At 39.2% G+C, this 24,143-nt stretch overlaps 1 protein-coding gene across 6 annotated transcripts in view; it reads left to right on the top strand.

The window, feature by feature from the left end:
- Positions 1 to 244: 244 nt before the first annotated feature.
- Positions 245 to 24,143, top strand: part of LOC127106833 (extensin-2) — a 77,209-nt gene continuing 53,310 nt past the window's right edge. The window contains exons 1-2 of one of the 6 annotated variants that reach the window (XM_051044137.1): positions 249 to 786; positions 979 to 2,114. In XM_051044137.1, coding sequence (XP_050900094.1) covers positions 360 to 786; positions 979 to 1,985 — 1,434 coding nt within the window. In that variant the 5' untranslated portion in view covers positions 249 to 359 and the 3' untranslated portion in view covers positions 1,986 to 2,114. Of the gene's footprint in view, positions 2,115 to 24,143 lie in introns of those variants that run through there. The other 5 variants (XM_051044138.1, XM_051044133.1, XM_051044134.1 and 2 more) reach the window with 5 other exon arrangements.

Here is a 24,143-nt window from a genome sequence, read left to right as displayed (position 1 = left end):
GTTTTAATAAAAAATAGCTCATTCAACATTACATTCCCATTATCACCTACTCTCTTCATTGACTATGTTCATGTCCGTGTTCTGGAAAAACATAAACTCATATAGTTGAAAACCACAATACATTATTATATTTTAAAATACAAAATGCTGGTACTATAGGATGTACACCATCCTTGAAAGTTGAAATAATAATATAACTTAAATCATTAAGCCATGTATTTGAAATATTCAGAAATCCTATAATCTATGATTGGGCAAACACTATAAATAAAGAGTTACAATACAAACTTAAACAATCACAGTAACTAGCAAACATTCTTCCAAAAAATTGATTACAAAAATACATAAACTTACAGAATATGGGAAGCTCACTTGGGTTGAGGCATTGGCCTCAACTCTTCTATGCAATTGCGTTATGCTTAATTGCTAGCACTGTTGTTGCGGATGATGATAAGCCTTACTATCCAACACCTCCAAATCAAGGACGACAACCACCATATTACTACAAGTCTCCACCCCCATCATCTCCTTATGTCGACAAATTCCCTCCATATTACTACAAATCTCCACCTCCACCATCTCCATCACCACCACCACCTTATTTCTACAAGTCTCCTCCACCTCCATCTCCCTCTCCTCCTCCACCATATGTTTACAACTCACCACCACCTCCATCCCCTTCACCTCCACCTCCATATATCTACAAGTCACCACCTCCTCCATCTCCTTCACCTCCCCCACCATATATCTATAAGAGTCCACCACCACCCTCTCCATCACCACCCCCTCCATATGTTTACAAGTCTCCTCCTCCACCATCTCCTTCACCACCCCCACCATATGTTTATAAGTCTCCACCACCTCCATCTCCCTCACCTCCTCCTCCATATATTTACAAGTCACCACCTCCTCCATCTCCTTCACCTCCTCCGCCATATGTTTACAAGAGTCCACCACCACCCTCTCCATCACCACCACCTCCATATATCTACAAGTCACCTCCTCCACCATCTCCCTCACCACCTCCACCATATGTCTATAAGTCACCACCACCTCCTTCCCCTTCACCTCCGCCCCCATATGTCTACAAGTCGCCACCCCCACCATACCCATCACCACCTCCTCCATATATTTATAATTCTCCACCTCCATCATATCCATCCCCACCTCCTCCTTATGTTTATAAGTCTCCTCCTCCACCATCTCCTTCACCACCACCACCATATGTGTACAAGTCTCCACCGCCTCCATCTTCCTCTCCTCCACCGCCATATGTCTACAAGTCACCACCTCCACCATCTCCATCCCCACCACCTCCGTATGCTTATAAGTCTCCTCCTCCTCCTTCACCTTCACCTCCTCCTCCATACGTCTATAAGTCCCCACCCCCGCCATCACCTTCCCCACCACCTCCATACATATATAAGTCTCCTCCTCCACCATCTCCTTCACCGCCACCTCCATACATCTACAAGTCACCACCACCGCCTTCCCCTTCACCACCTCCTCCATATGTCTACAAGTCACCACCGCCTCCATCACCTTCACCACCTCCTCCATATGTTTATAAGTCCCCGCCTCCACCATCCCCTTCTCCTCCACCACCATACTATTATAAGTCCCCTCCTCCTCCTTCTCCTTCACCTCCTCCTCCATATGTGTACAAATCTCCACCTCCACCATCCCCTTCCCCCCCTCCTCCATATGTTTACAAATCTCCACCCCCGCCATCTCCATCACCTCCTCCACCCTATTTCTATAAGTCACCACCACCTCCCTCTCCTTCACCACCTCCTCCATACTACTATAAATCTCCACCGCCACCTTCTCCATCACCTCCTCCACCATATGTCTACAAGTCACCACCACCACCTTCACCTTCACCGCCTCCTCCATACTACTACAAATCTCCACCTCCACCATCTCCATCACCTCCTCCATATCATCCCTACCTCTATAACTCACCCCCACCTCCCATCTATTAAGCTCCGGGCTAAAGTTGTGTAAAAATTTTCATTGAATTATGTTAAACATTATTGTTGTTAATTTGTATTTCAGCTTCTATTTGTCAATAAAACAATCTACATTGGGTTAAGAGCCTAATTTTGGTTCTAGTGTAATTGTGTATGTATGGTCATGGTGCTAATTCATAAGTCTATATTATGTATTTTCTTTAGCTGTTTTGGTGATTCTACGGATTTAACTTCATATCACCAACATCAACACACAAAATAACCTTTAAATTCTTTTTTGTCACCAAATATTTGATTATTAAATCTAGTTAACAGTTACCTTTCATATGCAGAAGAAGAATATATATAGACTCGAAAAAAATATAAGTATATCGAAACAAATTAATACACATATAGTAGATTAACAATATGATTAGTGCAACTATCACTCAATCAAACCTACGTACAACAATTGTATCGATTGTACCAAATAATAAAAAATTGAGTTTAGTATTGTCTCCATTGAGATTATATTGTTAAGAACTACACCATTTTGACCGAATAATGGCTGAAAAAGTGGGTAACATATGAGTTTGCATTGATTAGAAGTGATAAACATAATATGTAATTGATTAAATGAATGAACACACATTAAACATAATTGAAAACACGAGAATCAAACACAATGTAGGTAAAGATGGATACATACATAGCTAAATGTTGAAGTTTGATATATCATTTATTGATGCAATTTGAATCATCCATTTGATCAAGTTAACTCAATTCATCTGTAGATAGTTTAGAACAGACTTGCATTGAATTCATATGTAGCAGCATTTTGAATTTGAACATTGTAAGCATTAACTTCATGATGCTACAAAGACTCACATAAGCATACCTCACAGTTACATCTAATGTCAAGATTATAAATCAAGGAAAATAATTTCTAGGATTAAGAGATGTCATCAAAACTAACAAATCATAGTGAACAAGTAACCATAAATTTCTATAAAAAAAATTAGGGTTAGGAAGTGAATGGAACACAAGTCATCATGATTTACTTGCAATGAAGTGAATGGAACATAGAATCTATTTCGTAGCAAGAACTTTAGGAATTGGAGAAATCTGAATCTATATTGATTGGAATATTCTACTTGTAAAAAGTATGTAAAGCCAAATTGAAACCCAATCAGTAATGCATCATCATTGAATAATTCTAAACAAGCTCAAAGTAACAAAACAAAATCATTTACATTGTAATAATAGGTTTAAAATTACTCCATTGAGAAAGATCCATCTCTACCACGGCCTTGTAGATTTTATCAATAACATCTCTAATATGAAACTTCCATCGGACTTCAGTAGCGAGAATGAGTTGACTTGTTCATGCGCCCACATTGCATTTTGGGAAGCTAGGTGCGTTATTAGGTTGAAATGTCTGCAATTAGATTTGGAAGAGAACTATAGTTAGAAGAATTTTTTATTCTTCTTAGTCCATATTATGGAATTTTTTATTATGTTTATGATTGGATTGGTGGAAAATCACTGTACGAAAATTTGTAATTGTCCATCAGAATTTGAAAATGTAACACCGTTTGCCTCATTGAATAATGTCTTAAATGAGTATCACCCTAATTTAAAACAAAATATTATTTCGAATATTCATCTCCGGAAAAAATCCAATCAATTTATTGATCACTAAGCATTCCATTGGAGTTTCCAAAAATGTATTTCCGTAGTTTTGAAGCGAGAATTAAAAATCTATCACCTTTGCATGTCAGTCATATTCAAAGATACATTTTTGGAAATACCAAAGGTGACTTTAGTAAAACAGACACATGCATGATCAGAATCCATACCCGTTTTTCTCATAACCATTTCAAAAAATCCTACAATTCTCAATCACGATTTTCACTCCAAACCTTCAGTCTTGTGTTTCATCACATCAAAAAGAGGAAAAGAAGTTCGAATTCAAGGTAAAGATCATTTGTTTCAAAGTTTCATTGCTCACATTAATCTTGTTTTGTAGCTGATAACTTACGTCATATCTGGAAAAGTATTTTCGGATTCTGTATCAATTCCTCCGAAAATACATTTCTAGAGTCTGTCTGTTTTCATTTGCGACTAATATATTTTCAACTTAACTTGTTTTGGAACATTTTATGTTGGTGCACCCCTATGTTTTCCTCAAACCTATTGTGTCTCCGAATGCAAAACATGTTATTGTGAAGGAGGTAGATATTGGAAACCAATTTACAAATGAATAAGAGTTTAAATTTTGTACGGAGGCATCCAAATTGGGATTTGTTGTTGTAATCAGGAGGTTTGATAATGCTTCGGATATAAGATATGCATTTGTGACAATGAAATGCGAAAGAGGTGGGAAGTATAAAATTCCTCTTTGGAATTTCAAACAAGATGACACTTGTTCAAGAAAATGTGAGTGTCCCTTTATGTTGCATGGTTATATGTTGGGAAATAATAAATGGAGATTTAATGTGGTATGTGGTTTACATAACCATGACATGTGTGAAAAGTTAGTTGGACATCCAGTTCCAAGTCGCCTCATGTCAGCAGAGAAGGAATGTGTTTCAGACAAGACACTGAATATAGTGCAACCGAAAAACATACATGCAACTTTGAAACATAAAAGACCCAAAAATATCGCAAATATCAGGAAAGTCTACAATATTCGGGCCCAAAATAAAAAGGAGATAATGGGGGGATAGAACTGAAATGCAACAACTCTTGAAACTTTTTAATGATAATAGTTATGTGTCTAGGTATCAAAAGTGCGAGGATGGAGTAACCGTTAAAGATATATTTTGGACTCGTCCTGATTCCATCAAGTTGTTCAACATATATCCTATTATTCTCATCATTGATTCAATGTATATTACCAACAAGTAGAGGCTTCCGCTATTGGAAATTATTGGTGTTACCTCTATTGAGAAAACTTATTCTTTCGGCTTTTCATTTCTAGAGACAGGAAATGGGAGAATGTTACTTGGGTTTTAGAGGTGTGTCGGGCAACACTGAAGGACAGAGAAGACATGCTGAAAGTAATTGTCACCAACCGTGATACCACTTTGATGAATTCAGTTTCATAGATATTCCCCTACTTCCTATGCATTACTATGTAGGTATCACTTAACAAATAATGTGAGAAGCTGGATTAAAATTGCGGTAGGGACGAAACAGATAAAGGTCGGAGACAAAAATGGTCAAATGTTCTTATACAAAAGAGTAATTGCGGTAGTGGAAAGAATAATTGATGCATCAAATATTATAATAAATTATTCTACAAAAGAGTTATATGCCAATGTTCTTATACTTTTCAGGAAGGTGTGTGAGATATATCCAGATTTATTGAAATATGTTGAAAGTACAATTTTAGACCAGGTGAAGGAGAAGATTGTATATGCTTGGACCGATCGGGTTAGACACCTTGGAAATACAACAACAAATCGAGTTAAGTATTCCCATGTTACAGTAAAGAATTGTGTGGGAAATAGTAAGGGTGATTTGTGTAGAGATTGGGACTCTATGAACCAAATGATCCAAAATTATCATAATGAGATACATATATCATTTGGTCGTAATGTCACAGTGTTGGAACATATATTCAAAGACAACAATTTTTATTCTTAGTTGGTCGACAATATATCTCGAGCAAGACAGAATTATATTTTTCATGAAGTCAAACGAGCTGAGAATGTAGGTTCCAATAGCTCAAAGTGTGGTTGCACACTTAAGAAAACGTATGCTTACCCATTTGTTTTTCTTATATATAAAAAGGTGAAACTTTAAATCCCGATAAGAATGGATGAACTATTCCTCACTGGAAAAGGCTCAGGTTTGATGATGATGGTGTCATCAAATACGAAAAGTCGAATATCTCTATCTTAACTTAATGTGTTGATTCTTAGTGTTGGCAGCAATTTTGGTAAAACAAAGAGTATTGAATTATGCAGGATTTTTTCAGGATGTCAGACCCGATGTCATGACATCCTGTACACAGAACATTCAGTATGAATGTATGGTGTTTTGTGATTGCACAATTAATGGCAATCTTTGTATGATTGAAGATATGATTAGCTGGCGCATTCAATCATGGATTGCGACCTGATTTACTTATTTTCCAAGGAGATCTAACCAGCTGTTATAAAAAGATTTGATTGGAAAATAGATTTAGGGTTTTCAAGATGTCCAAGCCCAGCTGAAAGCTTCTATAAAAAGGGACTTAGAAAACCTGTTTGAACACACAACCAGTACTGAGCAAAATATGGTCAGAGAGCTAAGGTTTGTGTCTGTTTAGTCGTAAGACTTGTAAGCCATTCAAGTCATCTTTTGATGATTGAATTGGACTGATTTGTGGTTGTAATTTGTCACTCTAAAGATGTTAAGAAAGAGTGTGTGTCTACTTGATCAAAGTTGTGAAGCAAGATCAAGTGTGTGTCTTCTTGATCAAAGCTGTGAAGCAAGATCAAGAGTGTGTCTTCTTGATTGAAACTGTGAAGTAAAATCAAGAGTGTGTTTTTGAAAAGTGTTTTCTTTTCTCAAGGGATTGTTGTTTAAGATCACAGGTGTGATTGTAGGGAAGTGAGTGGGTTCTCATATCTAAGAGTGCTTAGGTAGAAATTGCACGGGTAGAGATTAGGTGAGAAAGACTGTAACTTGTTGAAGTGTACGGAGAGTCTTTGAACTAATTCTATTTTAGTGAATTTCCTTCCTGGCTTGGTAGCCCCCAGATGTAGGGGAGTTGGACCGAACTGGGTTAACAATTGCTTGTGTATCTTGCATTACTTTTCTCTATCTTTATTTTGTTTGCATTACTCAGATATCAGTGTCGTAACATTACGTTCGACATCTCATATTTGATACCAGAATTTCAGAATGGAAGTGATACAAGAGATATTTTTGGAAGCAGGTGACAATATGAAACTCCATATCAAAGAGAAATTGAAAAAGATTTCTTATCTGGAAACCACAGACTTCAAACCACCCTCACAACCGGTAAATACAAAATATTCTCCTAAGAAGGTCAAACCTACACTAAGTGACAATTCAACGGTACGGTCTACTTCATATTTTGAACAGGTTGAGAAATTTCCTCCTGATTCTCCAAAATAAAAATTCCAAAAAAATTATTTTCAAAGGAGCTCGCATAAGCAAAAATTTTATTCTTCAAGAGACGTCGATTTCTATGCAAAAATACATTGAACGGATCGTCAATGTTAAGGATGACGGCAATTATGATTTTTAAGTTGTTTCTACTTTGCTTAGTAAAGGAGAAGAGGATCACATACTTGTCTGCCTCAACATATCTAAGTTTTGCGAGGCCATAAATAATCATACACACTGCTATAATGAAAAAAAAAGAGTAAATTTTGATACAATTTATGAATATGTTTATCCTTGCATTATTGGACCGACACCGGAGGAAAAATGGATGAGCTTCCCTGAAATGGGTCATATCACAGCAAGTGTGTATGAAAGAGTGTGTATTGATCTTACAAGATATGACTTTTGGGAAACATTTTTCAACTAAACACTGCCCCACCTCAAAATCCAAATGATTGTATTATATGTGTTGGGTGGATTTCAAATTTGAGACACTTTGTTCAAGTTTATTTGAAATCGGAACTACTACAAATAACATATGTCATGTCGAGCACGAAATGGATTTCACCTCGATTACAATGCCGAGGTAACCAAAAGTGACATGAAAAGTGAGAAATTTACCCCTCGGCTAAAAAATAATTGAGGGGTTTTAGTTTAAATAGTCATGGGTTTGAACCTCAACAATAGTTTTTTTATATTTTCCAAACTAACACCATATACATTTAGTGACAAAATTGAGGGAAAAGATATATATATATATATATATATATATATATATATATATATATATATATATATATATATATATATATATATATATATATATATATATATATATATATATATACATTGTCTACACAGAGTATTAAAGTAAAATAGATAACAAATTTTGAATCTGATTCATCGTCATCGTTGTGAGTAAAGAACAAATACTTGATATCTTGGGGATGAACAAATGTTGGATCCTCGTTTCATTGAATCTTGGGGAAGATCAAATGTTGAATACAATATATTCTCTATGGCTAGATAAATAAAACAAATATTCATTTACGAGATTATGTTAGAACACAAACCTCGAACCAATTTTTTTTCCTCACATACAATCCATCACATAAAATTTTGGCAAAGTAAATACAGTCTCATCAACCACATATTAAAAACCTACATTTTTTCTGCTCTTGCAATCTATTACATTGATATTTTTACTTTGTAAAATCTCATGGCACTCTTATTAATCATAGAGGGTTTCAGAATAACGTTTGGGTGTCTTGTGGATTCACTAATATTCAGAATTCTTTATGAGGCTTTTAGGTTTCACGAGGATCACTAGTGGAAGTGTCTTGAGTGTTGATACTTATTAAATGTACGACAAATATTTGTTTAAGGATGGTGAAGAAACTAAATAAACATGATTATATTTTACCTTAGTTATTACTGAAAATCGAGGTAAAATGTGTTTCTTTTTAAATAAATAAAAAATAATAAAATGTGTTCCAACTCAAGCTCCAGATACCTCTGGGTTTCTGTTAAAGACCGAGAATGCTTTTTTTTATAAATATTTTTACATTGTTTAAACAAAATATTAAAACAAATTGTTTAAACAAATCCAGAGTTTGATAATGGATTCTTGGAGAATAACCTATATTTTCAAATTTATGATAAGTTATATGTTCCAAATAAGCAATTTTTTTCTGTACTTGCAATCCATCTCAGAGAGAGTTCATTATCTTGAACAAATATTTTCATGGGAAATGTTTTCACATGATAGAGAACATGAAAGAGAACGTGAAAGAGAAATGGATGATTGTTTTTAGGAATAAATTTCTCAATATTATCAAACGAGGAAAACATCAAAGTTTTCAATATTTTCTTTAATTGATAACATAGGAAGTTTATTACAAAAATACAACAACATCATTATGTGAGATATATTGAAAGGGCGGGAAAAAATATTTTGTTCAATATTGAAGAACATTGAAGATTTTTTCTATCTTACAATCAATCCCAGAGAATGATGCATAAGACTTTGGAGAGGCTACATATAATTTAGGTTTCAGGTAAAATCTGAATAACGAGTACTTTTATTGTACAATATGATAATTTAATCTCTCAGTTGTTAAATATAATCGAAGAAATAGATCATTAATTTTAAAATTAAAATAAAAAGAAAGACACTTGTTTTAAAGAAATAAAGAGCTTATCAATTGTACTCTTCAATTTGCTGGTTGAATAAGTGCTCAGAAAGGTTGTGTCAGAGCATTGAATAATTGGCTACTGAAATGTCTCTTGTATGAACAAAAGAAACATACTTATTAAAAGGATCAATATCATTACATAACTATTTCACCACACTAATTATTAAACCTCTGTTTCCCCCTTTCTTTAGATCATTCGGAAGCAACCTTTAGATAATAACACTCATTCATGAAAAGAACAATCAAAATGATTCTCGTTGAGTACAACGACTGTGAGGAGTTCTAATACCTTCCCTTTGCATAACCGACTTCCTTACCCATTTCTCTTCCTCTTAGTTTTACCGATATTTTCCCTTTCCTTTTGGAATAAATAAAGTTTGGTGAAGACTCTATTATATCCTTGAACGTGCGATGCACTCAGAAATTTTTTGCAGCGCGAAAGCTAGCGACTCTGTTGGTGAGTCGATAAGCAAGTCAAGCCTAGTTTTGGTTACTTTCGTTGCATGTTTAGGTGTTTATCTTTATGATTTACTTTCCTTATCTTTATGTTATTTATTTCATTCTTTATTGCTTTAAATATTTTTTATTCTGGATATCTATTATATTCTGTGTTGTGGGCTGGGATTATTGTTACATGAGAGAAGAGTTGTATACTCGAGCTTGAGCATAAACACGTGATAGTATAATGGCAAGAGTCGTGTTGACCTACTTGGAGTTAGGCCTCAACCTGGGTCGGCACAAGACACCACATCTAGAGTAGATTCTTTTGGGAGCATCATTGTTCGACGAGTCACTCGTCCTAGGCAATGGTATCTCAAAAAGGGTCAATGACTCTAAGGGACCTTTTTAGGAACCTTCTCCTTTGAATACTAGTACCTATCTATGAGGGGATATTGGGTTTTTGTAGGAAACCAAGACCCTACATACCCTTCCATCATGCATACGTCAGACCTTTGAACCTATGTCAAGAAGTACAAACAGGTTATCCGGAATATGGTGAACTAATGGGTATTGCAGTTTGCCTCTTCGTTGGTTAGAGCATTTATCTTTATAGCTTTGCTTCATTTATAGCATTGTGGGATGGGCTTTGTGATTTGAGAAAAACTCTACACTCGAGCTTGAGTGTGCATATAGGATAGAATCGTGGATAGTCGTGTTGACCTGCGTTTCGTGCGTTGGGTTGGCACGAGACCCACACCCAGAATACGTTCACTTAGAAGTACCATTGTGCTACAAGAATTTTCTACCGCAAGGTATTTTCATTTGGATCCATGACTCTGGGATGCCTTTTAGGGACTACCCTTTGAAGACTAGAACCTACCGGTGAGGGAATATGGGATTTTTTTGTAGGAAACCATAGACTCTACATTCCTCGAAAACCATGATTGCGTCGAACTTTTGAACCTTCATTGAGAATCATAAACAGACTATCCAAAGCATGTTGAACTTTTAACCTACATTATCGCATAATATTATTGCATCATTGTGTATATACCATATTTTTGAACTTAAATTATTACATCATCGATCCTTTGAAAATTAATGGATGTTGCAGATTTTATTTGCATTCCACCCCTAACATATGCATACACTCATGCATTTGCAATTCATGCATACAAACCAGAAAGCTCACCTTTTCCCCTCCTCATCCAGAAGACGATGATTCCCCGACGTTGATTGCCAAAGAATCATGGAAGAGGTTATGTGCAAAGAAATCTTGGTTCACGCCTAAGGCAAGGTTGACATGATTCTGGAATTTTTCCAGGACAGCATGACAACAGACTTCTCAGATCAAGTTGTGATGGGTGAGAAAACTGAGAACAAACTGAAGACGGATAAAATCTAGAATGTAACTACAAGAATTTTGTCGGTTTATCCCCAAGAACAGTATCTGCTACCTAATCAGAAGCCCACTCAAGGAAATCAAAAACAAAAGCAGAAGCATATCAGTAAAGGGAGAAACGATCAAGGGAGGAGACGTCCCCGCTTTAATCCTATTCCAATTTCTTATACGCATCTACTGCCTATTGATCGTTCACCATTTCACTATGTTTTAATTACCTATTCGACAAGAAACCAATGATTCTGGAACACTTTATGCGCATTGTTGAAATGTATATTTCGTGTCGGGTTTTTGTTATCGTATCCACAGGGATTGTAAGATATCACCGCCGTTCGATGGTTGTATTAATCTTAACTTAATGTGACAATAGGGTTTTGGTTTTAATCAAGTTATCTTGCATACAAAGTAATTAATTGCGGTAAAAGTTATGTTTTGATTAATATGAGAAATATTGTCAAAGTTAGGTTTCAATGATCACTTTGCATGTATTTGCTCGGTCAACAATCTTATAAACTCCTTTAGATGATAAATCATTTCACAAAGTCCTCTCAATATGTTTCTCTCGAACACATATTGTGAGTTTTGCCATTTTGATCCATTGTTTCTCTCGAACACAATCTATCAAAATGACAACTTTTTGGTTCAACCTTATGGTGAACAAAATCATTCGTTACTATCTCTAGCTAACAAACAAGTTTGGATGAAAACCTAGGTCAAGAGTCGGTAAACATCTCTCGATCATAAACCAACACAAAGAGTTTTAAATAGAAACAAAGTTTTCATCATATATTTACCGTTAAAGAGTTTACATATGAGGATCCTTACATTTACACACAAAGCTAGTAATCACCTACATCTAACCTTGACAAATGGATGACTTAGCTACTCATTTTCATGGTAGCTTGGTCGGCAAGTAAGGAAAGAAGGTTGATCAACATCCAAGTCGAATAATCGAAGTTGGATGGGAATCCACCTTCTTTTTGTGGAAGATGGTTGCTAGATGAAGAGAAATGGAAATTGGGGCATAAAAGCTCCCAAAACAATGCTGCAAAAATATCTAGAAAAAGTACAGAAATGGAAAAGTTGGTAAAAATGAGGTATGGTGCTCAAAAGTGGCACCTGCTACTTATAGACCTCAGCTGGTCTGTCATGTTCGCTAGGCGAGCAGAATGGCTCGCCTAGCGAGGGTCTAAAATGGGCACAAAAGGCCCCTGCGCTCAGAGAAAACAGGGTCTTGGTGAACTGTCATGTTCGCCTAGCGAACATACCTTCGCCTAGCGAACATACCTTCGCCTAGCGAAGGACACGCTTCAACCTCGCCCCAGCGAGGTTGAGAGGTTTTGCTACTGGAATGCTCGCTGGGGACTCGCTAGAGCTTCGCCTAGCGAGTGAGTGCTGGCTGCGTTTTTCACCAAAACAGAATGAACTCGCTACCACATTCGCCTTGAGCTCGCCTAGCGAATTAATTTGCTAATTTAATGGAGCTTTTCGCCAGGAGCTCGCCTAGCGAACCAAAAGCTTCGCCACAGCCTCGCCTAGCGAGCAGGCAAATGAAATGCTTGTATGCTTTGGTTCCTTTGCCAATTCTCTTGTGTCTTTATTATCAATTAATTCATGCCTTTCCTGCACAATAACACACACATCAAAGGCACCAAGCTTGTTTATCAATGTAATGCATTCCATGTAAAACAAATGTGGTTTTGACAATTTTAGCAAGGAAAAAGAGTGAAAGATGCCCACATATGATAGCTCAAATAAGCACTTTTGGGCATCTAACAACTCTCCCCAACTAGATTCTTGCTTGTCCTCAAGCAAAGTATGCCTCTTGAAGGACAAGAGGATTTGCTTTAAGAAACGGTTTCTCCGAAGTTGGATAAACGGCTCAAACACAAGCGAAATCAGCAAATACAAGTTCCCAACGGTTCGAATAAAATAATACCTAGGAACTAAAACTTAAAGAGCAATGCAAAATATTTATCTATCTACAACAATACTATTCTGAATGAATCATCCTATCTCTCCTCTTCGAATAAGGAATGAAGATTTTGCGCGTTTGCAACCGCGGGACTAATCTCACTCTCTAACAAATAATGAAGAAATCAAACAGATTCATACAATGTCTAATAATTAAAAAATGGTACTGTGGAAGCATAAAGATCACTAAGGGCTTTTCGGTTGAAGCTTGGTTAGGTTAACAAACAAGGGTCATTTCTAAGGCCATTGAAACGAAAGTGCCGATGCAAAAGAGACATTCACAGTATTATTCACACTACTCGACTTTGTTTCATTTGTTTCTTATTTGTAACCTTCACAACACATATTCCACAACTCCATTTTTATTTTTTTCTTCCAAGCAAGCATTCATTTTCATTCTTTTATTTTTGTTCTTTTCTTTCACATCATATATATAAACAGATGTTTCTTTTCTATATTTTCTATACATATATTTTTCTATGCTTGCTCGGTTTTTTCTTTTCTTTTTCAAGAGTTGTGGTACTTACCAATTCTTTTTCGTTCTCCCCAACTTATTTCTTCCACACCCTAAGTGAATGCTCTTAACTTTTTACGGAAAAAGAACAATAATCAAGATTTTTCGGGTTGTAAAAAAAAGATTTTTGAGATCTCGCTTTATTTCAAGCCGAGATTCAACTGTTTAGGCTCAAAGGGGTTAACAAATACTCTCTCTGCTCACAGGTAAGTTGTTTTTGGATGTAGTTGTGCTCGAAAGAAAACAAGTGCCTTGATCATTTCTAATTGCTTCCACAATTTCACAATAATAAAAGACAAATAATGAATCACATGAATCAACAAAACTTATTAGAATCCAACATTTAAGTGAACAATGGAGGTTTCCTCACAATTTGTGGTTTTAAGTTCTAGATGAAGCATTCATTCAATTATGTTGCAAAAAGACAATATTCAATTTACCAAAAAGAGTAAAGTTCGTAATGCATTCTAAAATTCTAGCCGACGGTAACCATGTACCTTAGCTTCATTCACTTGTTTATTCTTATCATTGCCATCCAAGCTCGGATGCACCTTCATTGGGTACTTCTTGAGGAGCAACCAATCTAGAAGGGTTTGCCACTCAATCAACCAAAAATTTATTAAACACACAAAATTAAAAACAAAAAATAAATAACATTAACTGAAAATATAAATTTGTTCGTGGGGGACAAAACACCCCAATAGTACAACACCATGGTCAAAATACAAAATCCGAAGATACAAATAGAAATAACATAAAAACTGAAAAAATACAAAAACTTAACCCACTAAGGGCTCAGGACTCCTCTTCGCTACCGGCCTCAGAACCGGTAGCCTCATCATCAACATCATCATCAACATCAGCTTCAGCTCCCTCCCCCTCACCATAGACTGGCCTGTCCACAGGCCAATTAGCGTTAAGCATAAACTGCTCACGCGCCAACAATGCTCGAGCACCGGAGGGGTCATTACCTTGCAGTTCCAACCTCTGCATACTGTTGTGCATATCAATCATAGCTCGCTGGGATGCTGCCATCCACTCAAAACTGTAGTCACACACAGCCCGCAGGTACAGATCAAGTCCGGGAGAAGAAGCACTAGGACCATCAGCAGCCCGAGTACTTCCTGAGGCTGCACTGCCACCGGTAGTCTTAGCTCTACAGTATTTAGCCACATACCTATCATCGATAGGTGCCGGGATTCGAACCTGCCCACGAGACGGAAGCCTCACCCTAGCCTGAACACATAAGCTCATAATCAAACACGGGAAGGCCAGGGGACAATTAACACGAGCCCCCGACTTAAGCCCGCTCTCGACGACGGTCTTCAGCTCATTGGCGATTATCCTCGCCACATCTATCTCGACATTTGTGAGGATGGAATGGACTAAATGTGCCACTGGGATCGGCACAGTAGAGGTGTGTGATTTGGGCTGGATGTTGGTCAAAACCAAGAGTAGTATCAGCTGAGCCATGGGAGTCATGTCCTCCCGGTGATATCTCACAGGAACCCAGATGGGTTCGGCTCAACCGATTTCCCAGGTAAAAGCAGGTCGGCGGTAATGGCAGGGACATCTCTGTGAAGTCTGAGGTCGGTGTGGTACTGGTCTCTCTGGTCAGCTCCCAGCTGGAGCGGTTCCCCTAGGATTCGGTTGATAGCATCCCGGTCAAATGGAATTGCACGCCCGGCAACTCTAGAAACCCAAGTGAAGGGCTCGTCGTCGTCGGGCAGTGCGTTAGCATAAAACTCCCGCACTGTAGTAATGTCGTAATGCTCTAAGGGACTTATCAACCTATCCCACTTCTTGGCGTCTATCAACCCGGCGAAAGTTCTGTAAGTGCCCTGTGGGTTGATCAGAAAACGCTTCTCAGGAAGTATTTTTCGCTTCTCCAGAGCGATGTATCTGGCGGCCTGTTTAGGGCCGACAAACTTGTCTTGGTCGAATTGAATAGGAACCGTTCGAGATGTAGACGATGCTCCCTTTCTTTTCTTACCAGCTCCAGATCTAGACTCCATCTGCAAAAGATACAAAGAAACAACACACACCAAACAACAGGTTAGCCATCAAAGCATAATTTTAAAATACTGCCATGTTCGCTGCTGCTTCGCCTAGCGAAGTTGCAGCGAACGCTCGCCCCAGGTTCGCCTAGCGAGTGCTAGCGAACCTTACGGGTTTTGGGATTTTCTGCATATTCAAAGAATTTTCCCCCAATTTCCATACACAAATGGTTCCCACATCAGAACCTAATGATTTCTTAAACAAATAATCGTTCTATGCTATTGGGGATTGGCTAATTTCATGCAAAACCTAAAATAAATGAAATCCCCAATTTGAAAACCTAAGTATCCAAACATTGCAAACTCCACAACATCACATGCAACCTCAATTTCCCATACTACACTTATCCTATTTGCAATTCATATTCGGAATTTAAGAGTACACAAAAAGAAAATGAAGTAGGGCAAACCTTAATTACACGGATTCGGAAATGTAAAATGAAGAGAGTTTGCAATCGATAGGAAGGAGCGAGGGTTTGTGATAGCGATGCGAATGCGAGAGTTTGAGAAGCTTCGCAAAATTTTCTCAGCAAAGCCGTTCAGAATGTTTTTAAGGGTTTGGGGCAAAATGCCCTGCTGAGAAATTTATAGAAAACAGTACTGATGCGCTCGCTACTGTCTCGCCTAGCGAGCAGCCAGCGAGCGCGCTCGCTGCAGCCTCGCCTAGCGAGCTGCAAGCGAGCATGACAGCAAGTGCATTTGCAAATGCAGCACTTGCAAGTCATCCAGCCTGATTTAGCACACTGTAACAGAATTCAACATGATACATAAAACAATAAATACTTACAATGTTGGGGTGCCTCCCAACTAGCGCTTGTTTAACGTCGGCTAAGCTCGACGATGCGATGCTCACAGAGGAGCATCGAGCGGCTGAGCACAACTCTCGCGATCCACATGACCGCCGAGATACACTTTCAATCGTTGGCCATTCACGGTCCAACTATCTTTCTTGTCCATGTCTTCAATGACAATGGCCCCGTACTCTTTTACTTCTTTCACCCGAAATGGCCCGGACCATTTTGATTTCAACTTCCCGGGAAACAACTTCAACCGGGAGTTGAACAATAGGACCAATTGTCCGGGCACAAATTCTTTGTTACGGATCTTCTTGTCGTGATACTTCTTTGCTTTTTCCTTGTACAACCAACTTGAGTGGTATGCGGCATTGCGCATCTCCTCCAACTCAAGTAGTTGTACTTTCCTTTTGTTACCGGCCAACTCATGTTCAAAATTTAAAAACTTTAGGGCCCACAAGGCCTTGTGCTCCAATTCAACCGGCAAATGGCAAGTTTTACCAAATACCAATTGAAATGGAGTTAGGCCAATTGGAGCTTTAAAGGCCGTACGGTAGGCCCATAATGCTTCGTCCAATTTTTGGGACCACTCTTTTTTAGAATTAGACACGGTTTTTTCTAGGATTCTCTTAATCTCTCGATTAGAGACCTCCGCTTGCCCGTTAGCCTGAGGGTGGTACGGAGTTGTCACCCTATGCGACACACCATAATGTTTTAAAATAGTTTCCAAAGGTGCATTGCAAAAGTGTGACCCTCCGTCACTTATCAACACTCGGGGGGTTCCAAAACGGGAAAAGATGTTTTTCTTTAAAAATTTTATCACCGTTTTGGCATCCGCCCGAGGTGAGGCAATCGCCTCAACCCACTTGGAGACATAATCAACAGCTACAAGCATGTACTCATTCCCGTAAGAGGGTGGGAAAGGTCCTACGAAATCGATGCCCCAACAATCGAACACTTCCACTTCTTGGATATTTTGGAGAGGCATCTCATCTCTCTTACCTATCCCACCGCTTCTTTGGCAGCTATCACAACTTTGCGCATGGATATGTGCGTCTTTGAAAATAGTTGGCCAATAAAATCCCGATTGAAGAATTTTAGTGGCCGTTCTAACCCCATTATAATGTCCGCCATAAGGCGAGTTGTGACAATGCCAAAGGATGCTCTGGGCTTCATCACCAGTTACGCATCTCCTTAACAGGTTATCGCTACCCAACTTAAACAAGTATGGGTCATCCCAAACATAATACTTCGCATCCGAAAGGAACTTCCTCTTTTGGTTCGAAGTTAGGTCGGCAGGCACGAAACCACTAGCCTTGTGGTTTGCAAAGTCTGCAAACCACGGCCTAACTTGAACCTTAAACAATTTTTCATCAGGAAATTCTTCCCGGATTTCCTTTTCAGATGCGGTAACCTCGACATTCACTAAGCGGGATAAATGATCCGCTACCAAGTTTTCCGACCCCTTCTTGTCTTTGATTTCGACATCGAATTCTTGTAACAAGAGGATCCAACGGATGAGCCTTTGCTTCGAATCCGGCTTGGTTAGCAGATATTTAATCGCCCCGTGGTCGGTATACACAACGACTTTAGACCCTATAAGATAGGACCTAAACTTTTCTAGCGCATACACTATTGCGAGTAGTTCTTTTTCCGTTGTGGCATAATTTATTTGAGCCTCGTTAAGAACCTTACTCGCATAATGTATCGCATGAAAAGTTTTATCTTTTCTTTGGCCAAGTACCGCTCCAACGGCATAGTCACTCGCGTCACACATTAGTTCAAAATTTTCATTCCAATCGGGAGCGACTATTATTGGAGCGGTAACCAATTTTTCTTTTAAAACCTCAAAAGCTTGCAAACAATCTTCGGTGAAGAGAAATACCTGGTCTTTGGCGAGCAAATTGCTCAAAGGTTTAGCCACCTTTGAGAAGTCCTTGATGAAGCGCCGGTAGAACCCCGCGTGCCCCAAAAAACTACGGATGCCCTTCACATTCACCGGAGGGGGTAATTTTTCAATTACTTCAACCTTAGCTCTATCCACTTCAAGCCCCCTTTTAGAGACTTTGTGGCCTAGCACGATCCCCTCGGTCACCATGAAGTGACACTTTTCCCAATTTAGCACCAAATTGGTCTTCACACATCTTTCCAACACCGTCTTCAAATTTGCCAAGCATAGACTAAACGTCCCACCAAATACCGAGAAGTCATCCATGAAGACTTCCATTGTTTTCTCTATCAGATCGGCAAAAATGGCTTGGACACATCGTTGGAAGGTCGCCGGTGCATTGCACAGCCCAAAGGGCATTTTTCTGTATGCGAACACTCCAAACGGACATGTGAAAGCCGTCTTCTCATGATCAACCGGGTCAACCGCAATTTGGTTGTACCCGGAGTAGCCGTCCAAAAAACAATAGTATTGTTGGCCCGATAGTCTTTCAAGCATTTGATCCATAAATGGGAGTGGGAAATGGTCCTTACGAGTCGCGGTATTCAACCGTCTATAATCTATACACATTCTCCACCCCGTGGCAACTTTAGTCGGGATCAATTCGTCTTTGTCATTTCGGATTACGGTCATTCCACCCTTCTTCGGAACCACGTGCACGGGACTAACCCACGGACTATCCGAGATCGGGTAAATCATTCCCGCATCCAATAGCTTCACCACTTCCTTTCTTACAACCTCTTTCATGGTAGGATTTAAGCGGCGTTGTGGTTGAGCTACCGGCTTGAAATCCTCCTCCATCAAAATCTTGTGCATACAATAGGATGGACTAATTCCTTTTAGATCGGAAAGAGTCCAACCCATAGCTTCTTGATTGGTTTTTAGCACAATGATTAGACGGGCTTCTTCTTCTTTTGTCAAGAGGTTGCTTATGATGACCGGCTTTGCCTCGGTCTCATCTAGAAACACATATTTCAAAGTCGAAGGTAACTCTTTTAATTCAATTGGCGCTTTCTCGTCAATGACCTCCTTCTTCAAATTTTCTTCCTCTACTTCCCACGGTTGTAGGTCTTCCAAACTATCAAGTTCCTTTAAGCATTCCTCAAGAGCTAGCTCCTCTTCAACAGTGAAAACCTCCAATGAGTCGTCAAGAGCTAACTCCATAGGAGATATCTCATGAATATGCTTTGAAACCTCTATAATAGCGTCTTCGATCACATCGATGCGAAAGCTATCATTTCTATCCTTGGAATGCTTCATTGCCTCGAATAGATCAAAGGTGACTTCCTCATTTTGAACCCGCACCTTCATTAAACCGTCATCAACATCTATCATCATTCTTGCGGTCTTCATGAATGGTCGGCCCAATATGAGCGGAGCATCATCATCTTCCTCCATATCAATTACAATAAAATCCACCGGGAAAAAGAATTTGTCGACCTTCACCAACACATCTTGGGCTACGCCATGAGGATGGGTTGTCGACTTATCCGCCAATTGCAATGTCATTCGGATGGACTTAATCTCGATGTTGCCAAGCCTCTTGATAATTGACAAAGGTATAAGATTAATGCTCGACCCCAAGTCAATAAGTCCCTTCCCGACATAAACGTCACCAATCTTAACCGGCAATGTAACTCTTCCCGGATCAACCTCTTTCTTAGGAAGCGTCCTTTGAATAATGGCACTACAGCTCGCATCAAGGACGATGGTCTCCGGTTCCGTATACCTCCGCTTTTTGGTTAGTATGTCCTTCATGAATTTGGCATACTTTGGCATTTGTTCCAAGGCTTCAGCAAACGGAATGTTGATTTGCAACTGTTTAAAAATATCCATGAACCGGGCGTAATGCCGTTCATTCTCCCTTTTGGAAGGAGCATGAGGATAAGGAAGATTTTGGACCGGAGTAGCGCTCACTACCTCCTTTCCCTTTGCAATTCTAGCACTTTTCCATCTAGGCTTCTTCACTACCTCCCTTATTACCTCATCACTTTTATTTTCCTCAATCTCCACACCTTTTTCTTTTTCAACTTCACCATTATTTTTATTCTTTTCAACTACTTCCTCATCACTCCACACTCCTATTTCACCATCAACATTTTCCTCCACTATTTCCTCCTCAATCTCCTTCTCTTTCTCTCTTTGTTCACTCTCAACTCTTTTTTCATTCTCACTACCCAACTCCCTCCCACTTCTCGTCATAATCGCCTTACAATGCTCCTTAGGATTTATTTGCGTATTAGCCGAAAAAGAAGGACCGGTTTGTTGTTCAGCGAGTTGCTTGGCAAGTTGCCCAACTTGAGTTTCAAGATTTTTTATGGCCGCGTCATTACTCTTTTGATTGGCCATTGACATTTGCATGAATTGCGTCAATGTCTCTTCCAATTTAGAATTGACGACCGGCGGTTGTTGAGGTTGATACGGATTTTGGGGAGGGTTTTGACGGCTAGAAGAACCACCTCCATAACCTTGGTTATGATAATAGTTGCTTCTAGGTTGGAACCCTTGGTTCCCTTGGAATTGTTGTTGTTGTTGTTGTTGTTGTGGTTGATAAGGTTGTTGTTGTCTCGGTTGATAGTCCCGTTGATTGGCCATGTAGTTTACTTCGTCAAAACCGGGAGGTGGACAAAATCCGGTGTCATGTTCACCTTTACAAAGTTCACAACAAGCTATTTGTTTAGCTTTTGACGGTTCTCTTAACTCTTTGATTTGTTGCGTTAAGAGTTCCACTTGTTGTGAGATGAGCTTGTTTTGGGCAAGGATGGCATCATTCGTCCCTAACTCAAGCACTCCCGCCTTCTTCAAAGAATTTCCACGACTTTGACTCTGAAGATCATTTAGAGCCATGCGATTTATAATGTTTGTGGCTTCTTCGGCACTTTTTGACATCAACGAGCCACCCGAGGTGGCATCCCACAACGTTTTGCAGTTTGGTTGAAGTCCATTTCTGAAGATATGGATTTGAGTTAATTCATCAAATCCATGCCCTTTACATTTCCTAAGCATGGACTTGAATCTCTCCCACGCTTCATTCAAAGATTCACTAGTTCCTTGAGAAAACACCGAGATGGCCGTCTTTGATTCCATGAATCGGTTATGGGAGAAAAATCTTTCAATGAATTTCTCTTCTAACACGTTCCAGTCTGTCATTACGGCTGGTGTTTGATCGAGATACCAATCCTTTGCTTTACCGAGCAAAGCGTGGGGAAATAATCGTCTGAACAACGGAAGCTCCTGAGCCTGATCCACTCCGGCAGCCAATGCTATCTCATAAAATTTTGTGAGAAAAGAAAATGGGTCTTCATGGTCCATTCCGGTGAATGGACTCCCATATAATAAATTCAGAGTTCCCGTCTTCATCTCAGCTTGCCTTCCTGTTTGGTTGGCAAACTGAGCGGTGTTCCTTGGACTATTGATACATGGAGTAGAAATAGGTAGTGGTGGTTGTGGCTCCATGTTTGGTATGAATGGGTGTGGATTTGTGGTCGAAGAACTTTCTCCTTGCTCTTGGCGTTGTCTAGCCTGTTGCCTCCTACGTCTCGTTTTGCTATTGAGCCTCCTTGCGGTTCTCTCGATCTCAGGATCAAAAAGAAGTTCGTCCACAGGGATTTGCCCTCGCATAAAACGTAAGCTGCACACTAAACCAAACAAATTACAAGCACAAGTCAAAAATTCACAAGCTAAAACTTAAACAACCATTGCGATGCTCGCAATATCAATTTACAATCCCCGGCAAAGGCGCCATTTTGTTGAAATGTATATTTCGTGTCGGGTTTTTGTTATCGTATCCACAAGGATTGTAAGATATCACCGCCGTTCGATGGTTGTATTAATCTTAACTTAATGTGACAATAGGGTTTTGGTTTTAATCAAGTTATCTTGCATACAAAGTAATTAATTGCGGTAAAAGTTATGTTTTGATTAATATGAGAAATATTGTCAAAGTTAGGTTTCAATGATCACTTTGCATGTATTTGCTCGGTCAACAATCTTATAAACTCCTTTAGATGATAAATCATTTCACAAAGTCCTCTCAATATGTTTCTCTCGAACACATATTGTGAGTTTTGCCATTTTGATCCATTGTTTCTCTCGAACACAATCTATCAAAATGACAACTTTTTGGTTCAACCTTATGGTGAACAAAATCATTCGTTACTATCTCTAGCTAACAAACAAGTTTGGATGAAAACCTAGGTCAAGAGTCGGTAAACATCTCTCGATCATAAACCAACACAAAGAGTTTTAAATAGAAACAAAGTTTTCATCATATATTTACCGTTAAAGAGTTTACATATGAGGATCCTTACATTTACACACAAAGCTAGTAATCACCTACATCTAACCTTGACAAATGGATGACTTAGCTACTCATTTTCATGGTAGCTTGGTCGGCAAGTAAGGAAAGAAGGTTGATCAACATCCAAGTCGAATAATCGAAGTTGGATGGGAATCCACCTTCTTTTTGTGGAAGATGGTTGCTAGATGAAGAGAAATGGAAATTAGGGCATAAAAGCTCCCAAAACAATGCTGCAAAAATATCTAGAAAAAGTACAGAAATGGAAAAGTTGGTAAAAATGAGGTATGGTGCTCAAAAGTGGCACCTGCTACTTATAGACCTCAGCTGGTCTGTCATGTTCGCTAGGCGAGCAGAATGGCTCGCCTAGCGAGGGTCTAAAATGGGCACAAAAGGCCCCTGCGCTCAGAGAAAACAGGGTCTTGGTGAACTGTCATGTTCGCCTAGCGAACATACCTTCGCCTAGCGAAGGACACGCTTCAACCTCGCCCCAACGAGGTTGAGAGGTTTTGCTACTGGAATGCTCGCTGGGGACTCGCTAGAGCTTCGCCTAGCGAGTGAGTGCTGGCTGCGTTTTTCACCAAAACAGAATGAACTCGCTACCACATTCGCCTTGAGCTCGCCTAGCGAATTAATTTGCTAATTTACTGGAGCTTTTCGCCAGGAGCTCGCCTAGCGAACCAAAAGCTTCGCCACAGCCTCGCCTAGCGAGCAGGCAGATGAAATGCTTGTATTCTTTGGTTCCTTTGCCAATTCTCTTGTGTCTTTATTATCAATTAATTCATGCCTTTCCTGCACAATAACACACACATCAAAGGCACCAAGTTTGTTTATCAATGTAATGCATTCCATGTAAAACAAATGTGGTTTTGACAATTTTAGCATGGAAAAAGAGTGAAAGATGCCCACATATGATAGCTCAAATAAGCACTTTTGGGCATCTAACACGCATTATGATACCTTTTAAGTTAGTGTTCATTTTCGTAAGTTATTTAAGCATTTTATCAATTTTTAGTTTTATTTTGTGTTTTCAGGATTTTATGATTTAGTTGTTTGTGTTTATGCATCCATATCCATGTATAAGATTCAAAGGACTCAATGCGAGGAAGTGGAAAGTTCCAGCGTTCGAGGAAAGAGTATTTCTCAATACAACGGGCCTGACACGGTCACCCGTGTCACCTGACACGGGTCGTGTCAAGATCAAGACAACTCAACTACAAGGAATGGTTAAGACAGGGACCTAACGTGGCCCGTGTGAGGTTACCTAGGGCGTGTCAGGAAGGAAGTGGCAATGCAGGGAACTGACACGGTCACCTGTGTCAGCTGACACGGGCTGTATCAACCCAGGCGTAGAATTTTCCAATTTTTGGGCTTTTTACCCGGGTGTGAGCTGCAAGGACGTTTTGGGGATTTCCAACCTTTGCCAAGGTTTCTTTTCACTATTT

The sequence above is a fragment of the Lathyrus oleraceus genome, chromosome 7, assembly GCF_024323335.1.
Source record: "Lathyrus oleraceus cultivar Zhongwan6 chromosome 7, CAAS_Psat_ZW6_1.0, whole genome shotgun sequence".
Lineage (NCBI taxonomy): Eukaryota > Viridiplantae > Streptophyta > Magnoliopsida > Fabales > Fabaceae > Lathyrus > Lathyrus oleraceus.
This window is presented reverse-complemented; position numbering and strand designations above follow the sequence as displayed.